Source organism: Coloeus monedula (genome assembly GCF_965178545.1).
Source record: "Coloeus monedula genome assembly, chromosome: Z".
NCBI lineage: Eukaryota > Metazoa > Chordata > Aves > Passeriformes > Corvidae > Coloeus > Coloeus monedula.
Window position 1 is genome coordinate 8,925,348 of NC_138822.1, and position 25,014 is coordinate 8,950,361.

The 25,014-nt window shown below is 41.9% G+C and overlaps 1 protein-coding gene across 1 annotated transcript in view; it reads left to right on the forward strand.

Annotated features, from left to right (window-relative positions):
* Nucleotides 1-25,014, forward strand: part of SVEP1 (sushi, von Willebrand factor type A, EGF and pentraxin domain containing 1) — a gene marked incomplete at its 5' end in the record, with an annotated part of 121,788 nt that overhangs the window by 81,239 nt on the left and 15,535 nt on the right. The window contains 15 exons of the mRNA XM_082301334.1: nucleotides 93-266; nucleotides 4,298-4,417; nucleotides 5,178-5,354; nucleotides 6,115-6,199; nucleotides 6,516-6,707; nucleotides 8,649-8,816; nucleotides 10,715-11,387; nucleotides 12,771-15,550; nucleotides 16,732-16,957; nucleotides 18,052-18,207; nucleotides 20,061-20,124; nucleotides 20,814-20,987; nucleotides 21,953-22,126; nucleotides 22,549-22,722; nucleotides 24,023-24,199. Of these exons, the coding sequence (XP_082157460.1) occupies nucleotides 93-266; nucleotides 4,298-4,417; nucleotides 5,178-5,354; nucleotides 6,115-6,199; nucleotides 6,516-6,707; nucleotides 8,649-8,816; nucleotides 10,715-11,387; nucleotides 12,771-15,550; nucleotides 16,732-16,957; nucleotides 18,052-18,207; nucleotides 20,061-20,124; nucleotides 20,814-20,987; nucleotides 21,953-22,126; nucleotides 22,549-22,722; nucleotides 24,023-24,199 (5,514 nt within the window). The remainder of the gene's footprint in view (nucleotides 1-92; nucleotides 267-4,297; nucleotides 4,418-5,177; nucleotides 5,355-6,114; nucleotides 6,200-6,515; nucleotides 6,708-8,648; nucleotides 8,817-10,714; nucleotides 11,388-12,770; nucleotides 15,551-16,731; nucleotides 16,958-18,051; nucleotides 18,208-20,060; nucleotides 20,125-20,813; nucleotides 20,988-21,952; nucleotides 22,127-22,548; nucleotides 22,723-24,022; nucleotides 24,200-25,014) is intronic.

Sequence of the window (25,014 nt, forward strand, 5' to 3'; positions counted from 1 at the left end):
ATATGCAGTAGTGGTTCTCATGCGGAATTATTCTGAAGATGATCTGTGTTTACTCCGCTAATGCCTGTGCCCTCTTTTCACCCATGTTGCAGGAATCAGCTGTGGAGTGCCTCCAACTTTAGAAAATGGCTTTTATTCAGCTGAGGACTTTTTTGCTGGCAGTACTGTTACCTATCACTGCAACAGTGGCTACTATTTGTTGGGCGAATCCAGGATGCTCTGCCTGGACAATGGAAGCTGGAACAGCATTTCACCATCTTGCCTTGGTAAGAGGTGCCATACATTTGGCAGCATGCTCTGACACCTTACACTTCTCCTGTGCCCTTAGGTTTGAGTGGACATTCATTCTGAAATTGTGGAGGCTGACCACTGTCCCAGAATCATAATCCAAAATGTTCACTTTTCTGAAATACCATGCTCAGCCTTATGTGAAACCAAAACTACATTCTGCCATCTTTCTCTGTCCATCCTCTGGTATGTCCCACATCCTGCATTTATCAAACATATACAAAATTATATACATAATAGGCCTGCATTGCACTCCCAGCCTTTCTCCTTACATGTCCTGCAATGTTGCATTCTGTGCTTTTGACCTGTGCATTTTGTTGTACTTCAGTATGCTGTCAGTGTCCTATGCTCTCTGACCAGGTCTTTTTAGATATTTCACACATGGAAATTGTAGTACTTAATATCAGATTTACTCACCTGAAGACAGTAGATGCTGCACAGGATTTCTGGTCAAGTAGAGTGATACAAAATGTACTGCATAGCACAATACAAACAAATTCAAGTTACTTAACAAAATACAGCAATTGCAATGTATAGTTTAGGCACAATTCCAATGTGTTTTCCATTATCGAGCTTTATAATATGTTCACCATCATGATGTTGCACAGTAGCTGGGAATGAATATGTGGGTTAAGGTCAGCTCAAGCCCATTGCTAGTTGTCTGCATTTATACCTCATGTTGACCTGAGCCACATACTCATTTCCACCCCTCCATGCTGGTCTTGCTAACTCAGGAAGACATTCACACTCTTTAATGAACTCAAGGAGAAGCATTTACAGTGCCAATTGATCCACTCTACTGTTGATTGATGTCTATTGAAAAGAAAGGCCACCTTACTGTCTCCTTAGTCCCCAGGCTTCATGGGCGGATTACCTTTGCCAGTGTTTTCTGAGCCTTTTTCCATTGTGGGTTTTTTTGGTGAGTCACACATGCCTGCCAGCAAGCAGCTGCAGCATTGAGAAGGCTGGGAGTGCACTTGTGGACACAGCTCAGCTCATGCAGTTGCCACGCTGTAACTCACTTGCTGGTCATCTGGGTCTGATGGACCAGGTGCAGTGACGCAGCTTAAAGGTGAGACAGGCTGGCATTGTGCTGTGTACAGAGGAGTAGGTGTCACTGGTCTTGCAGGGCCATGTCTCCAGCAGACCCCTGCTGGGATCCACTAGCTAGTTGTACTTGGATCGCTGCAGTCTTAGTCATGCCTCAAATGGGAGTTGCACAGTAAAAAACTGGCAAGATCTATGTTTGATTTGACTCCTAAGCTTTTGTAGGTGCAGCACAGAATTTTTTCAGTCAAGATAAGCAAAAGAAAAGCCAACAGTCTTTTAGTTCTGCCAAAATTCACTTCGGAGTAGGTTTCATCTGGTTTCATAGCATCCTGTCCAGCAGCACTCCTTCAGAACCTACAAACATCATCACAGGTGTTTCAAGGCTGTCCAAATAGTTCAACCTCTATGCAGTAGGAGTCACGATGTTCAGAAGGAAAAAGCCTGTGCCCCGCCTTCCAGCTTGCCTTGTCTCTCATAAAGCAAGCTAATGGGAAAATGAAAACAAGAGTGAATTTGGCACCCTGGCCCACCTTTTACCTTTCTGACTCATGCTTCAGGGAGCTGCTAGCAAAGCCTGGTACATCTATGCCCTGAAGCATTCCTTTTGTTCATTAGGGTCTGATTCACAGTGTACTTCCAACTCATTGGAAGTCTCTTGCCTAGCATGATGTTACAGAAGAAGTAGTCATTCCACTTGTGCTGTGGTAGCACTTTGCATTTTCCTGGTACTTTTGTAATTGGCAACTGTTTTGGTATCAGTGTGCAGGTGTCATCCTGCATGTCAGAAAGGAACTCCTTTTCTTTTCAATGTGTTGTGGTCTTTTCACACTGATCTGACTCATCCAGCAGTGAAGAATAAACACTCCAAATCAATAAATTGTCTTGCCTTTTTAACCAGTGGGGTTTTTTTCTGGAAATGGGCAAAGAACCAAAGCTGTGTGTCTGCATGGTATACCTGGATCAAGCTGTGTGTCTGCAGGTATACCTGGATCAACGGTATTTAGATGAAGATTTGTTCTGATGCCTTGAAGTGGCTACCTGAAAACAGAGGCTAGACAAGATTAAGAGAATAAAAGCAGGTATTTATTTGTAGGGCCTTTAAAGGTACACCCTGGGCAGTCAAAAGCCTCCAAGGTGCTCCACCCAAGATGGACCCTGGGTCACGGGTTTTTCACGCTTTCATAAGTTTGGTCCATTTGCATATCAGGGTTGATTCTCCAGTTATAATTTCAGGTTGTGATGTAATTACCCCAAGTTTGTTCCTCCTGTCAGAGGCTTTAGTTCACATATTTTGGGGCCTGGGACAACAAGGTGTCCTTGAGTTCATGCCCAGAGTGGGTTTGTTATGTCTAACCAGCATGAGAGAACAGCAGCTAACTGGCTGTATGAAATTTCAGAGTTACATACTAAACAGGACAGGATTTGAAAAATACAAAAGTTCAAACTTAAGGCATCAGTTCTACCTTTCTCTAACAGTCTGAAACAGGCACATTTATACAGGGAATAATCCCTGATACCAGCACTTTTCAATTAGGTACTTTGAAATTGACTCTTTGCAATTTTGACTCATTGTTCATATACCAAGGACATTTCCTTCCTGTCAAGATTAAAAGATTCTATGAGGTATTCAGGAGTGAGGGATTTTTTTTTTTTTTTTGCTGCATAGTACCAAACTACATGGATCATAAATTATCAATTGCAATTTTTAGGTGTGTCTTGGGGAGACTTTATGATGTGTATCCCATATCGCTGCCCTATGCCCAGAAATTAATTTTGTGCCTTTCTATGCCTTTAAACTGAGCCTGAGAGGGGGAAGGAAAAACTGAGCAAAACTTTCTCAAAGCAGTTTGCAGCTTGCTCAAGGTCACACAGAGATAGAGACTTTTCTTTCAACAGCGGCAGGAGAGGGAAGGGAAGCACCCGGCTTGCTTTTCTTTCCAGCCACCTTTTGGCAGGCTTTTTTCCTCAGCTCCTTTTCCTCTGGAGACTTGAACTTTTGTTTTCCTGGGATTTCGTTTTTTTCCTTTTCTCTCTGCTGGACTGTTTCAACATCAGAGCACATCAGGAGGACTTTCCACCAAGCACAGAGGGCCTGGCCCTGGGCCAAGCCCCAGCTCCGAGGAGACCAAAGGGAGGACTCTGACACTTTCCCAGGCTTTTTCTCCACAGTGAGAGATTTTATTATTTAGCATCATTATCCCTTTTCCCGTGTGTTTGTTGAATAAATAGTTTTTATCTCTTTCATTTTCCCTTGAGGAAATTTTTTTTTTTCCCAAACCAGGTGGGGGAGGGGTGGTTGTAATCTGCCTTCTCTCAGAGGATATATTTCTAAATTTGCCCAAACCGGCACAAGGTGCTATTATCATGTAAGTAGTTAATTATAATAACTAATATATTTTGAACTAATTTTAACATTTCTGGCAACTGCAGGCTCTTCTCGGGCCTAGTCTAATTCTCTTCATCAAAGATAGGGCTCTAATATTTTCAGAGCATTTCCCCTCTTGGCTGAGATTTCCTGTCTTATAAGTAGGAAGGTTGAGATATAGAGGATTTCCCAAGCAAAAGTTTAATGCAAAAATCCTTCCTCAGAGTGTCTGCCCGGACTAGTAGTAACAATAGTTACAATATCTGTTCTTTTGCAGTTTGGAAACCAGATACTTTCTGTGGAAGTGGTGGCTGAAGGTTAATAAGATTTATCTCTGATTGTCTCATGTTGTGCAGTGCTGTTGAACAAGTTATAATTAAAATGATAATAAAACTTTACAGTCAGTTATAAATATTTGTTTAAATATTAAATATTTTTACCAGTGGATCAAAAATGTGATTGCAGTAAGAGTGGCTTTTAATTATACTACTAAAAGTAATTCCTCTTGACTGCTAGTAAGATAGAAATTTAAAGCAAGTGCTCACTACAAATAGCACACTAGAGACGTGTGTTCTGTGGGTTTGTTTTTTGCAGATGTTGATGAATGCGCTGTTGGATCGGACTGCGATGAGCATGCATCTTGTCTCAACACAAATGGATCCTATGTCTGTACTTGCGTCCCTCCCTACACAGGAGATGGTAAAAAATGTGCAGGTATGGGAAAGAAAAACATCAAGCTAGCCTTTCCAAGATTCTGTATAGGCCAGTATCCTGCCTCCCACTGTGAAAGACAGCTGCCAATAACTGATATCTAGGATGGGCCTGCTTTCATCTCCAGGTCAGTTTAGTCTGGATGAGGCTGTGATAAAGTGTCTCCTTTTGTTTCTTGAAAACTCACCTCTCCATATGGGTACAGCTGTCATTGGGATGCTGCTCCAAGACACACACACATGCAAAATCCTCTTCCACATGGAGCACAAGACCTGGGAAGGCCACAGTGTTTCACTTCTCAGAGCAGAGCTGTGCGGTGAAGAAATATTTTAATACAGGTTTCTGAGTAGGGCTAGAGCTGCCTGTGGAAACATCAAACAAGGTAATTCTGGATGAACATAACAAGACAGTGGCATAGGTTGGGATAAAAGGTAGCTGGGCTGTTATCATGTTCAGGGAGGGACATGCTGGAATGGCCTTTCCCTCACAGAGGGAAAAATGACTGTAAGCTCTGTTTGCTTCTGATGATGTATGCAAACTCAGTTAGAGAAGGCTCTTCCATGTCAAGATTAGCTTACTTGCATGAGCCTTCAGTGTCTGTCACTTACATATAAAGCAAAGAAAAGGCTGTAAGCTACTTAAGAGTGTTTTCCATGTCCTTTGCCTTCCTACTTTCAGCAAATTCCCAAGGATATCTCCTACAGCTTATTTGTAAAACCTGACACTTAATTATATTATTCGTCATTTCCCTGTTCCTCCTCAGAACCCGTGAAATGCCGTAATCCAGGAAATCCAGAGCATGGCCGTTTATATGGGGATTCTTACAGTGTTGGCAGTCAAGTAACATTTTCCTGCAAAGAAGGATTCCAGCTGACAGGAGTGGCAAAACTTACTTGCATGGAGTCCGGAGAGTGGAGCCACCCAATACCCTATTGTGAAGGTGTGGTTCCTGGGGAGAATGCATGTTGAAATGTGACTTTATCATTAGAGAGAGGGAAGGGGCAAAGCAGTAGTGAAGAGCCTTTAGAGACCGTGGGAGCTTATGAAACCCTGTCCTAGCAGATCTGGATCTCAGTGTTGAAGTCTTTGTTTTCTTAAGACATAAGCACAGTTGTCATATTTGTAGTAGTACTCTCTTAACAAAGATTCTCCGGTGCGTCAGAGGTATAGAATCAGTCTAATGCAAGCATTAGAAGTGTATTTCTTCTCTACCCAGCCTTCTATGTTCAAGGAATTAATGACTTAAAGACCATTAACTGCATCTCGGTGGATAAAAAGCAACAAGAAAGGACAGGCTGATGCATGTACATAGTCACGGTTTAAGAGCAGAAATAGTTTCTTTAGAAAACCAGAACAAATGTGGTGAAGCAACAGGTAAAGTGAGGAGTTGACAAAGACTGTCTAAGCAAAAAACCAGTTACTTTGTCAGTAGAGAGAGGTAAATATGGAGTCCTCTTGAGAGTCAAGCATGTGGTTTGTAGAGCAGTTATAACTACCTACTTCCAGTTAGTTCGGTTTCTCAGTAAGGTGAAATCGGATAAAGAGTCATAAATGTCATTTACAGATTAGTCAAGAACTCATTGTTACTTAGGGCTTTACACCTCTTCAAATCTATTGAGAGAAAACAAAGCAAATCCTAATTTTCTGTTCATTTGTGTTTGTGTTATATCAACCTCTCTTGTATTCCTGTCTTTTTAAAGCTATATCCTGTGGTGCTCCAGTTATTCCAGAGAACAGTGCCATTTTTGGCTCAAATTTTACCTACCATAATAAGGTGGTGTACAGGTAGGAATTCAGTATGTTTGAAGTGCTGTATTAATAACTGATTGACAATCTGGCAGCAAATAAGAGTATGGCTGAATTGAGAGATTGGTTGAAATGACGGAGAGGAGCAAGATGGGATTAAAATAATGGAAAGATGTTTGGTTATAGATGTGGCTGTTCATTAGCAGAGCTGAATGTTTACTCCAGTACTACTTCTCTATGCCCTGAAAAGAAAGATGGTTTATGCAGGTGTGGATGATGAGGAAAAAAGGGATGGCTGATTATGTTGTGCATGAAAGGCTCTGTGTTTGATAGCAGTTCTTTTCTTCTAACACAGATGCAATGATGGATACAACTTAGTGGGTGAAAAGGAAATTCTGTGCCTTGCCAGTGGCATTTGGAATCATGCTCCCCCCTCCTGTGAATTGGTGATGTGCCCTAGTCCACAGGATATCAGCAATGGAAAATACACACTCAGTGGCACAGCCTACCTTTCCTCTGTATCATACACCTGTGACAATGGATATAGGTAAATGCACAAACATTCCTGAGCCAAATGCAGGTGGCATGCCTGCTAGAAGGTCTAACTTATGTCTGAAAGAGACAAAGCTGGGATCATTGCTTAGAAAGATAAAATACTAAGGCAGAATTGAAAAAGACTTCTTTATATCTTGAGGGTACTTTCTGTATTTTATCCTGAACTGGAGCAGTTCAGAAAAGTCACTCAGGATTTACTATGTACATATGTAATGCTTTCATTTTACCATCAAATATATAAAAATATTTTGAATGTTCAGAAAAATAGTTTTCATTATTTCTGAAAGTTTTCATTTGTCTTTAAAGATCATTATACCTCTACAACTGTAGTTCATACCCAATATTAGTTTTGCTATTGCTTTACAATGCCTTTTGTGAAGGAACTTTCTGGAAGTTACTAATTTACTCTTTGAACTCTTTGTAGTATTAATGTATTCTAAGGTTTTGTTCTGTTTTACATTTGTAAGCAATTATACTGGAAACGCATTTTTAATATGCTGCAATTTACGATTAACTCATTAATGCTATATCCAAGGATGCAGACGTACATGCAGGTTTCTGCCTCTCCTGGTATCTGCTTGTACTTCCAGCAGATATACTCTGACATAAGTAGTCTCGTATGGACCTCTTTAGGGACTATTTTTTTCTGCATTTTCCTGCTGCAATAATTTCCTTGTCCAGATGCAGGCAGGCAGGTGAGGTATGTTCATTTGGTGAATGTTTTAATTGTGTTAGTACAAATGGATACCTCAGCTGAAGTTCAGCATAGTGTTAAGTTGTAGATTCACATTGTGGGCTTATCTGCACCGCACTAAACCAGGCAGTGCTTTTACCAATACCAATGAGTTTTTGACTGTGGAGTTTGGACATATAGGCAGCAAATACCATGTCAATTTTGACTCTTTGTCATTACCTATCTACCATAGCTTGGTGAGAGAGGTCCTCTCTCCTGTGGTCACCACTCCAGAGGAAGCTCTCTCGAACAGTGTCCATCTTATATATTACTTCTGGACCCAGTCTCTTCCTTCAAGCACCCCTTAGGTGTTTTTAGTCTTAAACATATTGCCATAGGTAGGCAGAGCCCTACTTCCCTGACAAGGGCCTGTGCCAAATTTGTAAGAGCATTACAGGTCAGTGTTGTTCTTTTCCATTAACTTATTTCAGTCAGCTAAACATGGGGGTCTAATACCATTTGAGACCAAATTGTAGGGAATCAGACACGTGTGGAGGGCTCTCAGATATGACCTACAGGGAGCCCAAAGGCAGCTGACGTAGCAGCTGGAGACAAGGGGTTTCACCCAGGGCATCTCAGGGTGGTGTTGCACACTCTGTTCAGACACCTGAGTCACACCCTCTGAAACAATGCTGTTTCCTCAGCTAAGGAAACCAAAAAATACCATCGACTTCAAATGTGTGTGGCCATTCACTCAAGCAAAATCCTTTACTTCCTGAAGGAACTGAGTGCCTTTTTGTGAGCAAACTTGAACTGGAGCATTTCCTTCAGTATTTTGGGTGAAGATAATGTTTTAAGTCCTTGGGTGAAGCTGGTCTCAAGCAGAGGCCTAGCTGCTAGTCTCAAGACTGGCATACTGTTGATGGAATACAAGTAAATTTTTAAGCTTAAACAAATATTTCTTTCTTTTGTGCTCAATGATGGGCAAAGCTACAGCAGGAATTATGTGTGTGTCTGCACAGAGCACTGAGGCCCCACATGAAATCCACCAGCTTTCTCTTCAAAGTGATATGAAGACCAGCTTTTTTTGACAGCATCAGAGTGTTTTTCCATGAACAGAGGGTGACATTCTGTCCTCTACTGAAGTCAGTGTGAAAGACCCCTTAGTTTCACTGGGGCCAGGAGGCAAAGCAGCTCTTTCGCTCTCTATCCCTCACCTGGAATGAAATGGCAGCCTTAATAATGATCTTTGTGTCTCAGCCTTCAGGGACCTTCTGTACTTGTCTGTGCATCTTCAGGGAACTGGAACAGCACACCACCAACTTGCAATGTTGTGTCTTGTGGATCCCCTCCTGCCATCAAAGATGCAGTCATCAATGGAGATAACTTTACTTTTGGAAACACGGTCTCTTACATGTGTAAGGAAGGGTATGTAGATTAGCACTACTGGACCAATAGCCAGGACAAGTAAAACTGGTGCACTGTTTCATAAGTCCTTTATAACTGCACACTAATTCATTGTTACTACTTCTGTCTTAACTTTTTGGAAGTTAAATGCGCTGGAGATTTTTTTCATGGGCTGTCAAGTTAGTATGAGATACAGACATTTCTTAAAGTAGTTTCAGAGCAACTGAATACACTCTGCAGGAGAAGAATAGAGAGGAATCTGGGAGAATGATAGCACAATTCAATAGGAAGCCCTTTTCCTTGGAGTTACTACAGAACCAATACTTTTAGGGTAAACTCAAGGCTCTGATCATAACAAATTCCTTATGTTGCATCAGGGTGCAAGAATGCTTTTGGTGCAGTTTAACAACTGTCTGTTGTGGTGTTCTAAATTCTATTTCCTTAAAATTATGACTCTTTGTTTATTGAGGGGCAATATTTTAAATTCTATCTACTCTGTGTAGAGACATTTTCAGACCCTATTTCATCAAAGAGGAGGCTCAATTTAGATGATATCAAGCATGAAAGTATAATGCTGGACTCTGATCCTGCAAGAACCTTTGCACATGGTAATCTCTACAGCCTGTGAGCAGTTCCATTAAATTTCTTGGAACTGTTCTGCCTAAAAGGCAGAGTGGGTATGCAGAGCTTTTGCCAGTTAAAGTCCAAAGTGACTAGAGGATTTTCTGCTTTTTCTTGCTGTAAAAGGGTAAATTAACAAGCCAACATTTTTCTTATAAATGAGCTTTGCAATGTTATTTGAAACATAATTGAAGCAAAGCATCCTTGCTATGTTTTCTAGACTGTATTACAATTTTAAAAGCTGCTTCTCTTTCCTGTGCAAGCATTTTAAATGGGATAGGATAGCAGCATTTAAAGACTTTCACAGCTGTTTGTCTGTGACAGTGGATCGTGTTAAACATCAGCACACAACAGGCTCTTTTTCTGGGGTCCAGTCATGAGGCCTTGAAAAAACAATCCTGCAAACAAGACAAAACACTTTTACAGATGTTGCTTCAAAATCTGAACAGCCTTCAGTTGGAACGTTACTGGGGACTTTGCCGTGGTTATTGTTTCTTGGCTTTCTGTGGGAGCACACCACAGAGAAGAAAAAATTAAGAAAACAGTCAAAGGTACTGTGAGTACACTATTGCCTGTTGCATATTTAAGCAGCAGGAGTTTAAGTGGGATGATGAGCAGGATGGATTAATGCCTGCCCCTGCATTCCAGAGACAGTCTGGAGAACTACAGCTACCCTAACAGTATTCATGTGGTAGAATTTTATTGTAAACCATTTCATTGGGGTTTTTTCTAGTCAGCATTAACTTTTTGTTGGCATTCTAATATTTTACAGTGAGTTTTTAAGAAGAAGTTATTTTAAAGTTGCTATATGCATTATTGGCAAGAGCATCTCTGGGTAACTTACTAAGGTTTCACTTTGCTTGCAAGTGTGAAAATAGATTGAGAGGGCTAATACAGAAACACAAAAGGCCTTTCTGGGCTTTTCATCTCTTTCTTTTCCAACCAGTTTTGCTAAACAGTGGGATCATTTATTTGAGGATTGCATGGATGGTCACAGCACAATACTAGGTTTGTTGTAGTAGTTTGAGCCAAAATGGAAGTTCAGAAATGGTAATTGGATGGACAGATGAGAGAGAGGCAACATGCACATGGTGTGCTAGGATATCCACCATTGTGATACCTCACCCATGGACATGTAGGCTTTTAGTTTTTCCCTTTGAAGTTGACCATATCTTTTTTAAACAATCCTGTTCTTCTGGGGTTCTAGCAAACAAGCTCATACTGCAGGGGCATCAGGAAACTGTAGAGTTTGACAATGTCTGTCTTTTTGACTTCCTATGTGGTTTCCTTATCCACAGTTACACATTAGTTGGCCCTGAAACCATAGAGTGCTTAGCCAGCGGCAAGTGGAGTGTGAGCCACCAGCAGTGCCTGGCAGTATCCTGTGATGAGCCACCCCCTGTGGAAAATGCATCACCAGAGAGTGGCCACCGCCTCTTTGGTGACATAGCTTATTACTTCTGCTTGGATGGTTACAGCCTAGCTGATAACTCTCAGCTGCTTTGCAATGCAGAAGGGAAGTGGGTGCCTCCAGAGGGCAGGGACATGCCCCACTGCATAGCTGATTTCTGTGAAAAGCCATCCACCGTCTCATACAGCATCCTGGAGTCCATTAGTAAAGCCAAGTTTGCAGCTGGCTCCGTCGTGAGCTTCAAGTGCATGGAAGGCTTTGTTCTGAACACTTCGGCCAAGATCGAATGCCTTCGAGGGGGCCAGTGGAATCCTTCTCCTCTGAGCATCCAATGCATCCCTGTTCGCTGCGGAGAGCCTCCTCACATTAGCAATGGCTATGCCAGTGGGTCCAACTACAGCTTTGGAGCAGTGGTGGCTTACAGCTGCAACAAGGGGTTCTACATCAAGGGAGAGAAGAAGCGGACCTGTGAGGCCACTGGCAACTGGAGTGGCAGCTTGCCCACATGTCACCCAGTGTCCTGTGGAGAACCACCTCAGCTTGAGAATGGCTTTATTAAGGTATAGAATGAGTTTTCTCATCTGCCTGGTACCATGGCAAACTGAATATATCTTCACAACTGTTGCTGCTGGGGTTTTCTTTCTTCTGTTTTGCTCTTCTGTTAAAATTGAGGAAGTACAAGATTGGATGGTATAAGAAAAGGGAAAAGTGGGTGGATTTGCAGCAGAATCGTATCTGAAAAGCATAAACTCTTCCATGGGATTTCCTATCATAAAGTGGGTTTTCAGTTAGGAGACTCAAGATGCCATATGGCATTCAAGTGATTTCCTTAATGTCTTCTTCATTTGTTTGATTCTTGGGTAGCTTTCAAGGGCCTTCTGGAGATGTTTGAAGTAATGATGCCAGTTCACAAGCCTTGCTATTTTCACTGCTATGAAAAAAATCTGATAGGCAATAGATAAATCACCTTGAGATAATTTCTCTTCTTTTGATGTAAGCACATTTCTCTACTGAAGTCAGAACTTCCCTTTCCTTATTAAATTAAATTGCAATAATACCTGAAGTTTAAAATCTCCTTGTGGCAGCCCAAACCTGTAACAACTGCTTAACCTGTGTTTTGCTTTGATGCACAAGGATAATATTGTGGTAAGGAAGATCATAAACACTATTATAAAGATTTAACCTTGAATTTTTGAAGCATTTTTCTTCTGAACATCCTCTTCCTTCCTTAAATCTAACTACCAGGGAATCTTCATTTACTAAATTTGGTTGGGGGGGAGGTTGGCATTCCAATTCCTGTATGGGTTTCCAGCAGTAATAGAAACAATTTCTGTTCAGACTCCCACACAGATGCATCTTCTAATTAATGCATATCACTCTGGTTTGTCTTCCTTAGGTAGAATCACTCCTTCATATATTCTTTACAGTTGGAGAAATTTTTTATTACCTCAGGCAGAGCTCAGACTGCAACTTTGAGGTGCTCCTCAGCTGCCTGCTCAAGGCCCTGCAGCTGCATATGTGGCATTTATAAATGTCTCCTAGTAGCAGTAGATTTGAGGGCTCCAACTTTAGATGCACCTGGAAACTAAAGAATCGTGACAACAATAGGCCATTTGATGGCAGCTTGCCCTGATCCATTTCTTTTCCATCTTTCTGTCCACACACATTGTGGTCTCATGGGTCAGAAAGGGAGAAAGCAGGGGAATCCTTCTCTAAATTTTACCTTTTAAGCCTTGAATTTTCTGTTTTCTTTTGGAAGTGGTCTGAGATTTCCTGAAAACAGAGTACATCGTTTGAGGCAAGATATTTTGTGCCAGCCTTTAGTGCTGCCAGGGATTCAGCTAGAAGCTAGACCAGGAGAACACAAGAAATTAAATCAGTCTCCTATTGCCCAAATCATGTGTCTTTGTTTCAGACATGTCTCTGTCCTATCTGTTTTTCAGAACACCACTGGACACTTCTTTGAAAATCAGGCAAATTATCAGTGTGACTCTGGTTACCAGATGGTGGGGAGCTCAGTGTTTACCTGCCAAGCAAATCGGCAATGGTACAGTGAATCACCTCCTTACTGTGCTCCCCTCAGCTGTGGAAAACCACCAGCCATCCAGCATGGCTACTCCAAGGGAGAAACTTTTGATATGGGCTCCAAAGTTGAGTTCTTCTGTGATGAAGGCTATGAGCTGATTGGAGATGTTTCATGGATATGTCAAAAGTCTGGGAAATGGAGCAAAAAGCAAAGCCCCAAGTGTGTGCCAACAAAATGTCCAGAACCACCCTTGGCAGAAAATCATCTAGTCTTAAGGGAAGTGTCTTACCAAGTCGGTGTTGTACAGTTCTCCTGCAAGGAGGGTTATGTTTTGCATGGCTCCTCTGTACTGAAATGCTTGCCCTCCCAGCAGTGGAATGATTCCTTTCCCTTCTGCAAGGTTGTACAGTGTTCTGCACCACCCTATATCCCCTTTGGAGACCCCTTGACTGCATCCCTTCATTTTGGTAGCACTGTGAAATACATCTGCGTGGATGGGTTTTTGCTGAAGGGCATGTCCACCATCAGATGCCAGGCTGATGGCTCATGGAGCTTGCCTTTGCCAGAATGCATTCCTGTGGAGTGTCCTCAACCAGAAGAAATTCAGAATGGCATAGTTGATGTGCAGGGCCTCACATTCCTTAGCACAGCCCTCTACACATGTAAACCAGGCTTTGAATTGCTAGGGAACACAACAGTCCTCTGTGGCGAAGATGGACAGTGGCTTGGGGGAAGGCCAGTTTGCAAACCTATCCAATGCCCAAGGCCTAAGAAGATCCTCAATGGCAAATACTCATTCACAAACTTCCATTACGGGCAGACAGTTAGGTATTTCTGTGACAGAGGTTTCCAGCTCCAAGGGGAGGAAACGCTGAGATGCCTAGAAACAGGAGAGTGGAGTACAGAGGTCCCCTCTTGTAAAGCCATAAATTGCCAGCCCCCTCAACCCATTGAGAATGGCTTTGTGGAGGGTGCAGATTATAGCTACGGGGCCATGGTCATTTACAGCTGTGTACCAGGCTTCCAGCTGTCAGGCCTTGCCATGCAGACCTGCGAAGAATTGGGGTGGTCTAGCTCCACACCCACCTGCCTTCCAACAGACTGTGGCCTGCCTCCTCACATTGACTTCGGAGAGTACGTGCAGTTGAGACATGGGGAAAGACGTTCTGACCAGGAGGGTGTTACAGAGAGTCCCTCCCTTTCTCATATGTTGCTGGCTAACAATATGAAAGAGTTCAAAACTTCCTTGAAGGAGGACAGTGCAATACAGCTCACCACCTTCTTATTTGGAACAATCATTTTATACACATGCTACTCTGGCTATGAGCTGCTGGGAAACCCTGTTCTAGCTTGCCAAGAAGATGGGGCTTGGAATGGCACTGCCCCTGCCTGTATTTCAATAGAGTGCACCTTGCCATCCCCCCCAGAGAACGGTTTTTTGGACGTCACTGAGAACACGCTCGGCAGCGCAGTGCGGTACACCTGCAAGCCAGGATTCACACTGGTTGGCTCTGACATACGGCTGTGCTTGCCAAGTCGGCAGTGGAGTCACACTGCTCCTTACTGCAAAGCAATAATGTGCAATTCACCTACCCAGCCTATGAATGGGAAGATAAGAGGGAAAAACTACACATTTGAGAGTGTTGTCTACTATGAGTGTGATCCTGGTTACCAGTTAAATGGCCCTGCAGAGAGGAGATGCCAAGAGAGCCAGAAATGGGATGGCAGTGAGCCAATTTGCATTCCTGTTTCCTGCAGCCCGCCACCAGTTTTGGAGAACGGTCAGGTGACTGGAGAGGACTACACGTTCCAGGGATATACAGAGTATAGCTGCAACGAAGGGTTCCTGTTAGATGGGGACAGAAGGAGAGTCTGCCTTGAAAATGGAAGCTGGAGCGGAATCAGTCCAGTTTGCAAAGCTGTGACCTGCCCTGCGCCGCTGCCTCTTCCCAATGGGAGAACTACTGGCTCAGATTTCAGCTTTAAGAATGAAGTGCACTACCAGTGCAATGATGGTTACAGCCTGCAAGGAGCATCTACGCTTACCTGTCAGAGTGATGGTACGTGGGACTCAGAAGCTCCACACTGTGAACCAGTCATTTGTGGACCCCCCGAAGACATCTCCCATGGCTTTCTGAATGGCTCAGCCTTTACTTACAGAGAATTTGTCCGCTATATATGCTTCCCTGGTTATGAGCTGCATGGCAATCCCTTACGGCAATGTCTCTCCAATGGTTCCTGGAGTGGAAGCCTTCCATCTTGTCTACCCTGCCTGTGTCCTACACCACAGATTCAAAACGGGGTCGTTCTTGGTACAGATTTCAGCTGTGGGATAAGTGTCCAGTTTCAATGCCTGGAGGGCTTCAAACTGCTGGGGCCTTCTGTAGTCACCTGTGAGGCAGCTGGAAAATGGAGTTCAGGGTTTCCTCGCTGTGGACAGGTTTCCTGCGGTGCTCCGCCTGTCATCCCCAACACATTTATTAATGGGAGCAGCTCTGAAGATGAGAACACCATCATCTATACCTGCTTGACAGGTTTTGTTATGAAGGGGAGTCCAGAACTGACTTGTGTGGAGACTGGTGTGTGGAAGAAGCCATACCCAAGCTGTGAGCTGTTAAGCTGTGGCCCACCACCATCTATCCCAAATGCAGAGGTTCTTGGGAACACTTACACCTATGGAAGTAAGGTCCAGTACAGGTAAGGATGATGTTGCTATTCTGTTTTCATTAAAAGTTCCTGAAGTAATGAAGATGGAAGGTTTATGGACCCTCTGTTAGTGCAAATTTTATATACTCAGATTGACAAAGCCCACATTGCCATGCACTTCATAAAATACTATTTAGACAATTCATGAAAACTCCAGAAAGGCATTTCAGCCTGTTGGGCTGATGCCTCCACTGATTTTAATTTCCCATTTCTGTTTGCTTTCTTATTCTCCTTCTCTGAAGCACTGGTTTCAACTTACAGGTTTTATTAGCAGGTGACAGCAACAGTCAGCAGGGTGTGCAGCTTCTCTCCTCTTGGCATTGTATTTGTGCTTTCCTTCTGCTTCAGGTGCCTGTTGTAATATAGAAGGGCTGATATCTCTCTTGTCCCATTTTCTGTGCTGCAGCACTGTGCTGTCAGCAAGTTACTCCTTTGTCAGATGTCAGAAACTGAGGGGTTTTTTTAATTCTGTGAAGGGTATACACTGCAGATCTCTTTCTCCAAGATAAAGAAAGCCTTGGCGAAAGGGAAGATGGTTTTTGATGGTAAAAGCAAATAATGGTATGGGACAGAACTGGGACAGAGATGGCAGGTGGGTGAAGTGAACAGTGTCAGTCATTTCCATGCAACTTTAAAAAGGTGAAAGGAGTACTTTTGTTGCCGTTCTACAAGCAAACCCACTAGTGCAAGCCAGTTGAGATGTACTTGGTAAAGCACCATTGAGTCAGCCTTAAATGTCTAAGCAAATGGTCTGTGGTCAGGCTAAGGCTTGGTTTATTCTTGGAAGAAAGTGAAATCATCTTTAGAATTGCTTGGTGCTCACACACATTCTACCTCCCCAAAGATCCTCCTAACAGAAGAGAAGAGCAGTGTAGGAACTGCACTAAAATGTCCAGTGCCCTCCAAATACTAAAGCCATCAACTCACTTTCCACTGGGATGCTGCAGCAGTATGAAACAGCACAGAAATTAACTCTGAAGTCTCCAGTTCTTGCAACAGAATTAATTCAGTCCAGACATACTTCTTACAGGCCTATCTTGAAATAATAGAGAAGTTTTAAGATGTGCTTATTAACAACTAATGTTGAAAAATTGCTGTCCTGACTTTTTAATTTATGGGTTAGCTCATTCCTAGCTGTGTCTCTGTGGTCAGGTCTTCATGCTGTGTTGCAGATGTCTGGAAGGCTACACAATGGCAACAGAAGTGGATGTATGCACTTGCCAGGAAGATGGACAATGGTCCCCTCAAAGTATTTCCTGTTGCCCCAGAAAGTGTCCCCTCCCAGGAAATATCACTAACGTAATCGCTCTTGGGAACAACTTCACTGTGAACACAAGCATCACTTTGTCATGTGTAGAAGGCTACACTCTGGTGGGAACAAGCACATCTACATGCAAGGTATATTTTTATTAACACTGTTTTATTCTGCTGTTTATTTCTCAAATTCAGGAGTCCTTCTCATACCTTCCTTACCTTTTGGCCCTTAACTGGACACAACAAAAAAAATTCAAAGCATATCCTGCAAAATATAAAATGTTTAGTTGTTTCCCAGTAAGAATGAATATTTGTTTTCTATGTATAGACTTTCAGAACTAGAAATTTTTTATTTCTTCTTCCATCAAAAGCTGTGGTTATCCTTTAAAAAAGCATTAATTTTGTCACATTCCAGGCCTTAAATCATGTCTGAGATTTTAAAAAATTATGTCCAACATTTCTAATGTATTTTGGTGATTGAATGCAGAGCTTTTTCTCCAGAATAACAGGCAGCACACATTTTAATCCAATGTACACCTGTACAAACTTTAATCCTCTGAGTGTTAAAGAACAAACATCTTCATCAATTCTGCTGGCAACGTGCTGTCACATTAGCTGTGGACAACCTCATCTTAAGCTTGTAAATAGACTTTTAAAGTCACTAGCTATGTTCATATGAGAAAAGCTGAGCACGTGTGGGTTTGCAAAGTATTTCTTATGGAAATGTTTTCACCTTATTTTGCTGTTTCAAGTATCTGTGGAAGTAGGAGTGGGTGTCTTTGACTAGTGTTTCTTCAGGTATCAGACTTCCCTTAGTGAGTCAGAGAAGGCTGCTGAAGCACTTAGTCATGGTGTTAGACATTCAACCTGGAGAGAAATACAAAACATGAAATCAGGCAGATGTAGTTTTCATTCTTCTGATGTGTTCCCTGAGTGATAAGGTGACCTTGCACCAGTGACCTTGCTTTTCCAAGCTTCTTTTTCCCATTTTACTTTTTGTTCCTTCTGTCTTGTAAGTCTTAAGCTAAGTGTTCCTGCCAAAGATAAACTCCAGTCTATGCTGACATCTTAAAAGTGTTACTTAAATTACAAAGTTTTATAAAAGATTGAACAGATAGTATTGTATCTCTACACCCACAGCAACTGGATGCTTCTACTATGATTTTTCTTTTTCAGTTAGATATGAATTCAACATATAAAGCAGTGCTTTTACATTTCTAATTACATTTTTTTTTCAGGAAAATGGTGTTTGGCTGCCACCGTTTTCTGATGACATCTGCAGTCCTGTGTCCTGTGGAACTCCAGAGTCTCCAGAACATGGATTTGTGGTTGGCACTAAATACAATTACAAAGATGTGTCTCTTTATAAATGTGATTCTGGCTATGAGTTACAAGTAAGCAAGCTCAAATCTCCAACACTCTAAATTTTAGTTGTCATTCTCAGTTCCTGTGGGATTGCTGTGGACTGTCTCATTCATACTGATGCCATAGAAGCTGGGTGTCTGCTGGTTTTTTATCTGTAGAGAGTTCATGGTATGTTTGGGGTAGTCTTTGAATGGCTTAAGGGTATAGTCAAAGCAAATAGAAGAATCCTGTTCAAAGGTATACGTCCAGCAGGTATCTTGCAGTGTTTGAATGTTCTTAACTGAAGACCTCTGCAAGTGCAGCACTACACCTGCTTGTGACCATAAGTCATAGAAGAGTTAATTTCTCATGTTCTGCTCCCTTGACCTGGTTCTTCAGCCAGAGTTAAATTGCATTTTTTCCTTCTGTTTCATGGTGTCCCAAGTATTGTCTGCTGTGCCAAGAGTTGTGTCTTCCAGACTTAAAGTTCCTCATAAACTCCACTGCCCTCAGTTGTATGACATTGCTAGATGGTATTAAAGTGATAGATCAAAGATATTCCAGTTTGCTCAATGAAAGCTTTATTCCCTGATGGAGAAGGAATCAAATTTCTTTCCTGTCCATTGTTTTTATTATGGCTTTTATCCCCACCTGAGCTCTGAAACAGCATTGCTTTCCCAGTATCAGGACTCAGGCTAACAAGTTCAGAGTTGTCTCAGGGGTGTTTTCAAAAGCTGCAGTGAATTCAGAAATGGCAGTATGTTGCTGAGGCACAGCATGATCTCCACATCCCCAGGTGATGACAGAGTGAGACACAAGGTGAGATGTCTCCAGGACAGAGGCTGGCTCTTAATGCTGGTTTTGTGAGTACCAAGCAGAGTGCAGGATTGTGCTTCCTTTGTACTGTCGTAACACCAGTAATTAATTAAGAACTTCGTGCATGTAAAATCCTCCAGTCAGAAGTTAATTCACTCAGTCAAGATAAAAATAAGGAGATTTTGGAGAATGCTTATTAGGTAACAATGCATTTAATTTTCATGGTGTTGTCAAATAGGCAATATTACTGGGGATGGAGGTGTTGGTATTTAGACAAAAAGGTAGAGTTGCTGTTTCAAATAATTTTTGGAAGGAATAAGCCAGTGTTTTTATACAGTAATAAATTCTTCCAAATATCTTTGTAATCCAGTTTCGCCACCTAGTGTCAAACTGTGTCCCTGCTGTTGAAGACAAGTCCTGCTTTTTTCCTTTGGGAAGAAAAGTCCGCTGGGTGTGATGCTATGCAACAACATGTCAAACAGCTGCCCTTTATCGATGGGTTTGCTTTGTAATGAAAGTACATTACAGTAAGGGACAAAATTAAATATTTTTCTCCGTGTCTCAGAATAAAATAAGACTTAAATCCTGGGCTATTAGACTGTCTATATAACTTGTATGTAAGAAAGAAATAATGTAAATTATAGGCAAATATAAAGAATGAGTGTTTGTAAGAGGTTAAATCAGCTCATCACGTTATAAAACACGAGCTTGTACTGTTGTTGAAAAAAATTGCTAGTTGAATTTCCTGTAAGTGAGTCCTGAAAGGATAAAATCTGTCCTCACAACACATTCCTTGGAACAAGAATGATAAAACTGACAAAAAGATGATACTCTAGAGATAAGGTCAAGAGAACTGACTAACTGGCCCCAGAAACTTTTGGTTTATAAAGAATACCCATGATTTTGCAGAAGGGAGTTCTACAATGAACTCTACTAGTAGACTTGGACTGTAGCACTTCATTTTCTCTTTACATGGGTTGCATATAAAGAAAAAGCCTCCTCGCCTTGCTGGGTACTAAAGCTGATGGGATAAAAGAGTTAACTAAAGTTAAGTTGTTCTTTGAGCAAATTATCTTTTGTTTCACAGGGTGATGCAGAACGAACTTGCCAAGAAGACAAGCTTTGGAGTGGCACAGTGCCAGTGTGCAGAAGTACGTTCTACCTGAGTCTATCACTTAATGTTGGTCAAGGGTGATATCACACAACAGAAATCACTAATGCTCATTTTGCTTTGTAACTCATACTGTCTGCATTTACCCCTAAATGTTTTTGGTAAGTACCACTGATAACAACCTGGAAGGGTGGCAGAATTGCTGGTGTGTGCAGGTAGTAGTGTGAAGGAAATCTCTACACCTTTCTGCCTTGCTCCTGTGCAGAGAGCTTCCAGGTTTAAATAGTTCTGACACTTGAAGTCATGATTTCTGGGGTTACTGAGGACCTCTGAACATTAGTTGCCAGGAGTCACAGGTATTTAGCATCTTCAAATGTAATTCTATGGATATCATTCTCAAAGGTACCTCACTTCTATGAGATGTCATTGATCACAGTGCTGAAATAGGAGTTTCTACATAAATGCTTACGTGGACTTTAGCTGTTGGCTGAAAGAGGAAACAATTTCCTGAGGCTTCCTGCCAGCACAGCCACAACAGATTTTTTTCTTTTAGCAAGAGTTGGAAGCAACAAGCATGATTCTGCTCTGCTACTCGAGGGCAAATTCCTGGCAATGAGAAGACAACTACTGTGTTCTTTCCTGTTTCTCAGAGTAAAACTTGTGGAGCAGCTGTGAACAGGACGAGCCAGATACATTCTGTTTGATTGGAAAGTATTGCTTACTTTACAGGAATATCATGTGGACCCCCAGACGTGATAGAAAATGGATCTGTTCAGGGAGAGGAGTTCCTGTTTGGCAGTGAAGTTTTTTATAGCTGTGACCCTGGCTTTGAGCTACATGGGGCAAGCAGAAGGATTTGCCACGTTGACAAAAAGTGGAGCCCTTCCGCCCCTACGTGCGTGCGTAAGTAGCAAGCAGAGCCATGTGTTGCCCAGGAAAGCTAGAGCAGAAGGAGAGTGTTTTATCTGGCTTCCTCCCTGTTTTTCCCTCCAGCAGAGGGACTGTAAAAGGAGGAGTCAGAGGAAAAGCCCAGCAGAGAAGTTCTCATTGGCAGTACCTCTCTGATCTGAAGCAAGCTCATTTTGGCACATTGAAATGGCACAAACATAGAATCGTGTTCAGGTCAGTAGAGTAGGAATGTGGCCTGCTGTATCTGACTTGCCTTGAATTGTGCTGTGCAGAGCCTTGGATATCATATTCATCCCTGCCGTGCCAAAGCAAGTATATCCTGGCCACTCAGTATGTCTGGATATCACAACTGTGCCCCCAAGGATCAAATCTGGGCTCTCTATCAAGAAGATAACTAATTAAGGGAGCTTGAAAAGAAGCATTTATTACTTATTTCATACAGCTTATAAATAAAATGCCAATATTTATAGTCCTTACCAATAAATAATTTTCCTCCTTCTCCTGCTGAAGTCATAGTCCTATGCCTTGCATTCTTCTCTCTCACCTTTGGTGAATTTACTTGGTCTCCACAGTGTGGGACAGGGGTCAGGATTCTTCTTAATTACTGCCATTGCTCTTGAGCATGTATTGAGATCATCTTCCACTGTAGGGGCACAAAGGAAACTGAAATAGCCTCAGGCCTGCACAGAAGAAATATTCTGGATCCTCTGTTGGCTTGAAAATACCTCATATCTTAAAACAACACCAAATACTTTTGGACACATTTTCAGGTGTCTGCAGTGTGAACACCAGAAGAAAGGGCAGGGAAGGAATTGTATAACATGTAACAGTTCACAGCTTCTTTCTTGCTGTCTTTCCATTGATTCAGGGTGAGAACAGAGCTATCAGATAGTGTGTGACTCATAAAAAGAACAGTCTTCATTGTGTGTATAAAACTCAAACATTTTCTTTTCTCCTAGAAATTACTTGTGGGCTGCATCCCTCTATTGAAAAAGGAGAGGCCATTTCTACTGGAAGCACATACAGAAGTAATGTAACCTTTGTGTGCAACTCTGGATACCATCTTGTTGGGCCCCAGAACATCACATGTCTTGCCAATGGGAGCTGGAGTAAACCCTTGCCACTGTGTGAAGGTAACTGTTTGGTTTCGCATCCTGGAACATTCTGATCTGGGATAAGCAATAGCTCCTCCCTTATGCATGCATATCATATGATTCAGAGACTGAGTTGCTTTTGAGAAATGATTCTGTAATGTGGGGTTTCTGGAAAATCTGTCAGTGACAAGAAAGAATGATTTCCATCTTTCTGCCCCACTGACTGCAGTATGAAGTCATAAATGTGTCCTTGTTTCCCTATTTTGCTGGGGCTTTACTCCATCACCGGGAGGAGCTTCTTCTCTAGGTTGGCTACATTTCCTTCCCAGGGCAACTGAATTTATGTTCTTCAAGATTTATAAGTCTGTGGCAACTTTAAGCATATTGTGTTATTAATTCAGGAATCGTTGGAAGTCCAGGACTAATATCAAGCTGAATTAATAAGACTCCTTCCTTTGCAGAGACCAGATGCAAAATTCCAGTTTCCTTGCTGAATGGGAAAGCAATGTATGAGAACAATACAGTTGGCAGTACAGTAACATATGTCTGTGAGAGGGGATACAGCTTGGAAGGAGAACCAGCAGCAGAGTGCACAAGAGATGGAAGATGGAGCAATCCCTTGCCTCTCTGTAAACGTGTGTGTTTGCTTTGTAATGGAAAAGTTTTTGCAGAGGAACAACAGGAACAGTTACTAATACAAGCTAAAGCATTAAGCTCTCTGAGTGTATTTTTGTGACAGTAAAAGAACAAGCTGTCTTCTGCATAGTTCCCTTTAGTTGGAAATCTGACATAAAATGGAGTTATTATAGTCAGCCGTATAGTAGGAGCAGGTGAGAGAATCATTTGGAGGAGAAGGCAAAAGGGAGACTTTATAGTTGTCCACAAGTGACATACTGACAGGGTGTAAAGGAAGAAGCGCCAGACTCTTGTCAGAGTTGCACAGTGGTAGAAGGAAAGGCAATGGACACTAGTTGCAGTGAAGGAAGCTCCAGTGAAGTTTCTGAAGAAACTTTTTACCATCAACAGAGTCAAACAGAGGAACAGAGACTCAGTCAGAGAGGACATGAAATCTTCATCCACAGAGTTGCTCAAATTTCAACTGGTCAGGTTCCAGGGCATCTTCTGACCTAGTTGGCCCTGCTTGGAGAAGCAGGTTGGATTTAATGGCTGTATAAATTCTTCTGCAATTCTGTGAAATAGCACATTGTGTACATATGCACTGTGCACACACACACCCACAACAGCCTTCCTTGTTGCTGTATGTGCCTGTAACTAATGTTCAAACCTAGTGTAGTCTTAGGATGGTTAATTGAGACATTTAATTTTTGTATTACAAAGTATTTCTTCATTTTAGTATCAAGAAACTGATATAAATCTCTGCTCTTTATAGAGCAAATATTTTCCACATTTGTGATGAGATCAATAGACCATGCAAGAAAGCCCAGCAAGCTTACAGCCATAAATAAATAAAATTAGAGAAATGCTAAACTCCAATGAATATCACAGTAAGTTTCATCAAATAGCTGAATTTTTGCTGCTCTTTATTGGTCCAGCCCCTCCGAACATGAAGTAGGATAGGTCTGGTTCTCTTTTGTAGAAAGGTTATGGGAAACAGGAAGGACAAGAAAGAATGGTTTCAGAGTAACAAGTAGGATATTTCTCACTTAAATCCTTAGTATGTCCTCTCCTGGCATCAGCACAGTATAGTAGCAAGCCATGTGACAACAGTGAATTAAACATTATTTTATTATTATTTTATGACCCAAATCTCATAATTTCAAATCAAATTACAAACTGGACTCATATGCAGTATCCATTTCTATTGCTTTTCATATGTTTTGGGTTTGAAATTTGCAGAAACTATTCTAAAGTGTCCTCTCTTCCTTCTGGCTCTTTTTCTTTCCTTCTTTTCCCTCACACCCTTTCTTTGAACAGCAAACCCTTGTCCTGTGCCTTTCGTAATCCCAGAGAATGCCCTTCTGTCAGAGGTGGATTTTCATGTTGGTCAGAATGTATCCATCAGGTGCAGGGAAGGCTACCAGCTGAAAGGGCAGTCTGTAATCACCTGTAATGCTGATGAGACCTGGACTCCAGCAACAGCGAAGTGTGAAAGTAAGTACATGACACATGGTTCCACAGAGATTGGTACTTTCCAGAGGGCTCTAAGAAGCTCTAGAGAAGAGCTGTGTCTTCTTTCTTTCTAACAGAGTTATTTCTTTAAAAGGATTCAGAGTACGTCTATGTGGGTTGGTGCTTCAACAGTATTCATCCTACTGTTTACTAGGCCCTTCTGTAAAGGTAGTCTCAATTTACCTTTTGCAAGCCCTGGAGCTGGAATTGGTTGTTGGATACCCTAAATAACCTAAGAATGATTCCCATGAGATTACGGATGATGAGACAGGTTGCAGAAAGAGGTGCTGCCTTTTATTATATTTTTTAGTACTGACAGAAGGCATAGTGTCCTTTTGCAAGCATGTCTGAAAGCGTTTTGGCTTCTTCCAAGCATATTGTTTAGATTCATGGCATCACAGAATGGCTTGGATGGGAAAGGATCTTAAAGACTATTTAGTTCCAATCCCTCTGCCATGGGCAGGGATGCCATTCACTAAATCAGGTTGCTCAGGGCCCCATCCAACCTGGCTTTGAACACTTCCAGGTATGGGGCATCCACAGCTTCCCTGGGCAACCTCTTCCAGCACCTCATCACTGTCTAGGTAAATAATTTCTTTCTAATATCTAAACTAAACCTGCCTTCTTTCAGTTTAAAATCATTGCCTCTTGTTCTGCCTCTATCTTCTCATATAAATGCTCCCTTAAGAAATTGGAAAATTGCAATGAGGTCTCCCTGAAGCCTTCTGTTATCCTTGCTGAATAATCCCAGCTTTGTCAGCCTATCTTGATAGGAAAGTTGCTCCTTCCCTCTCATC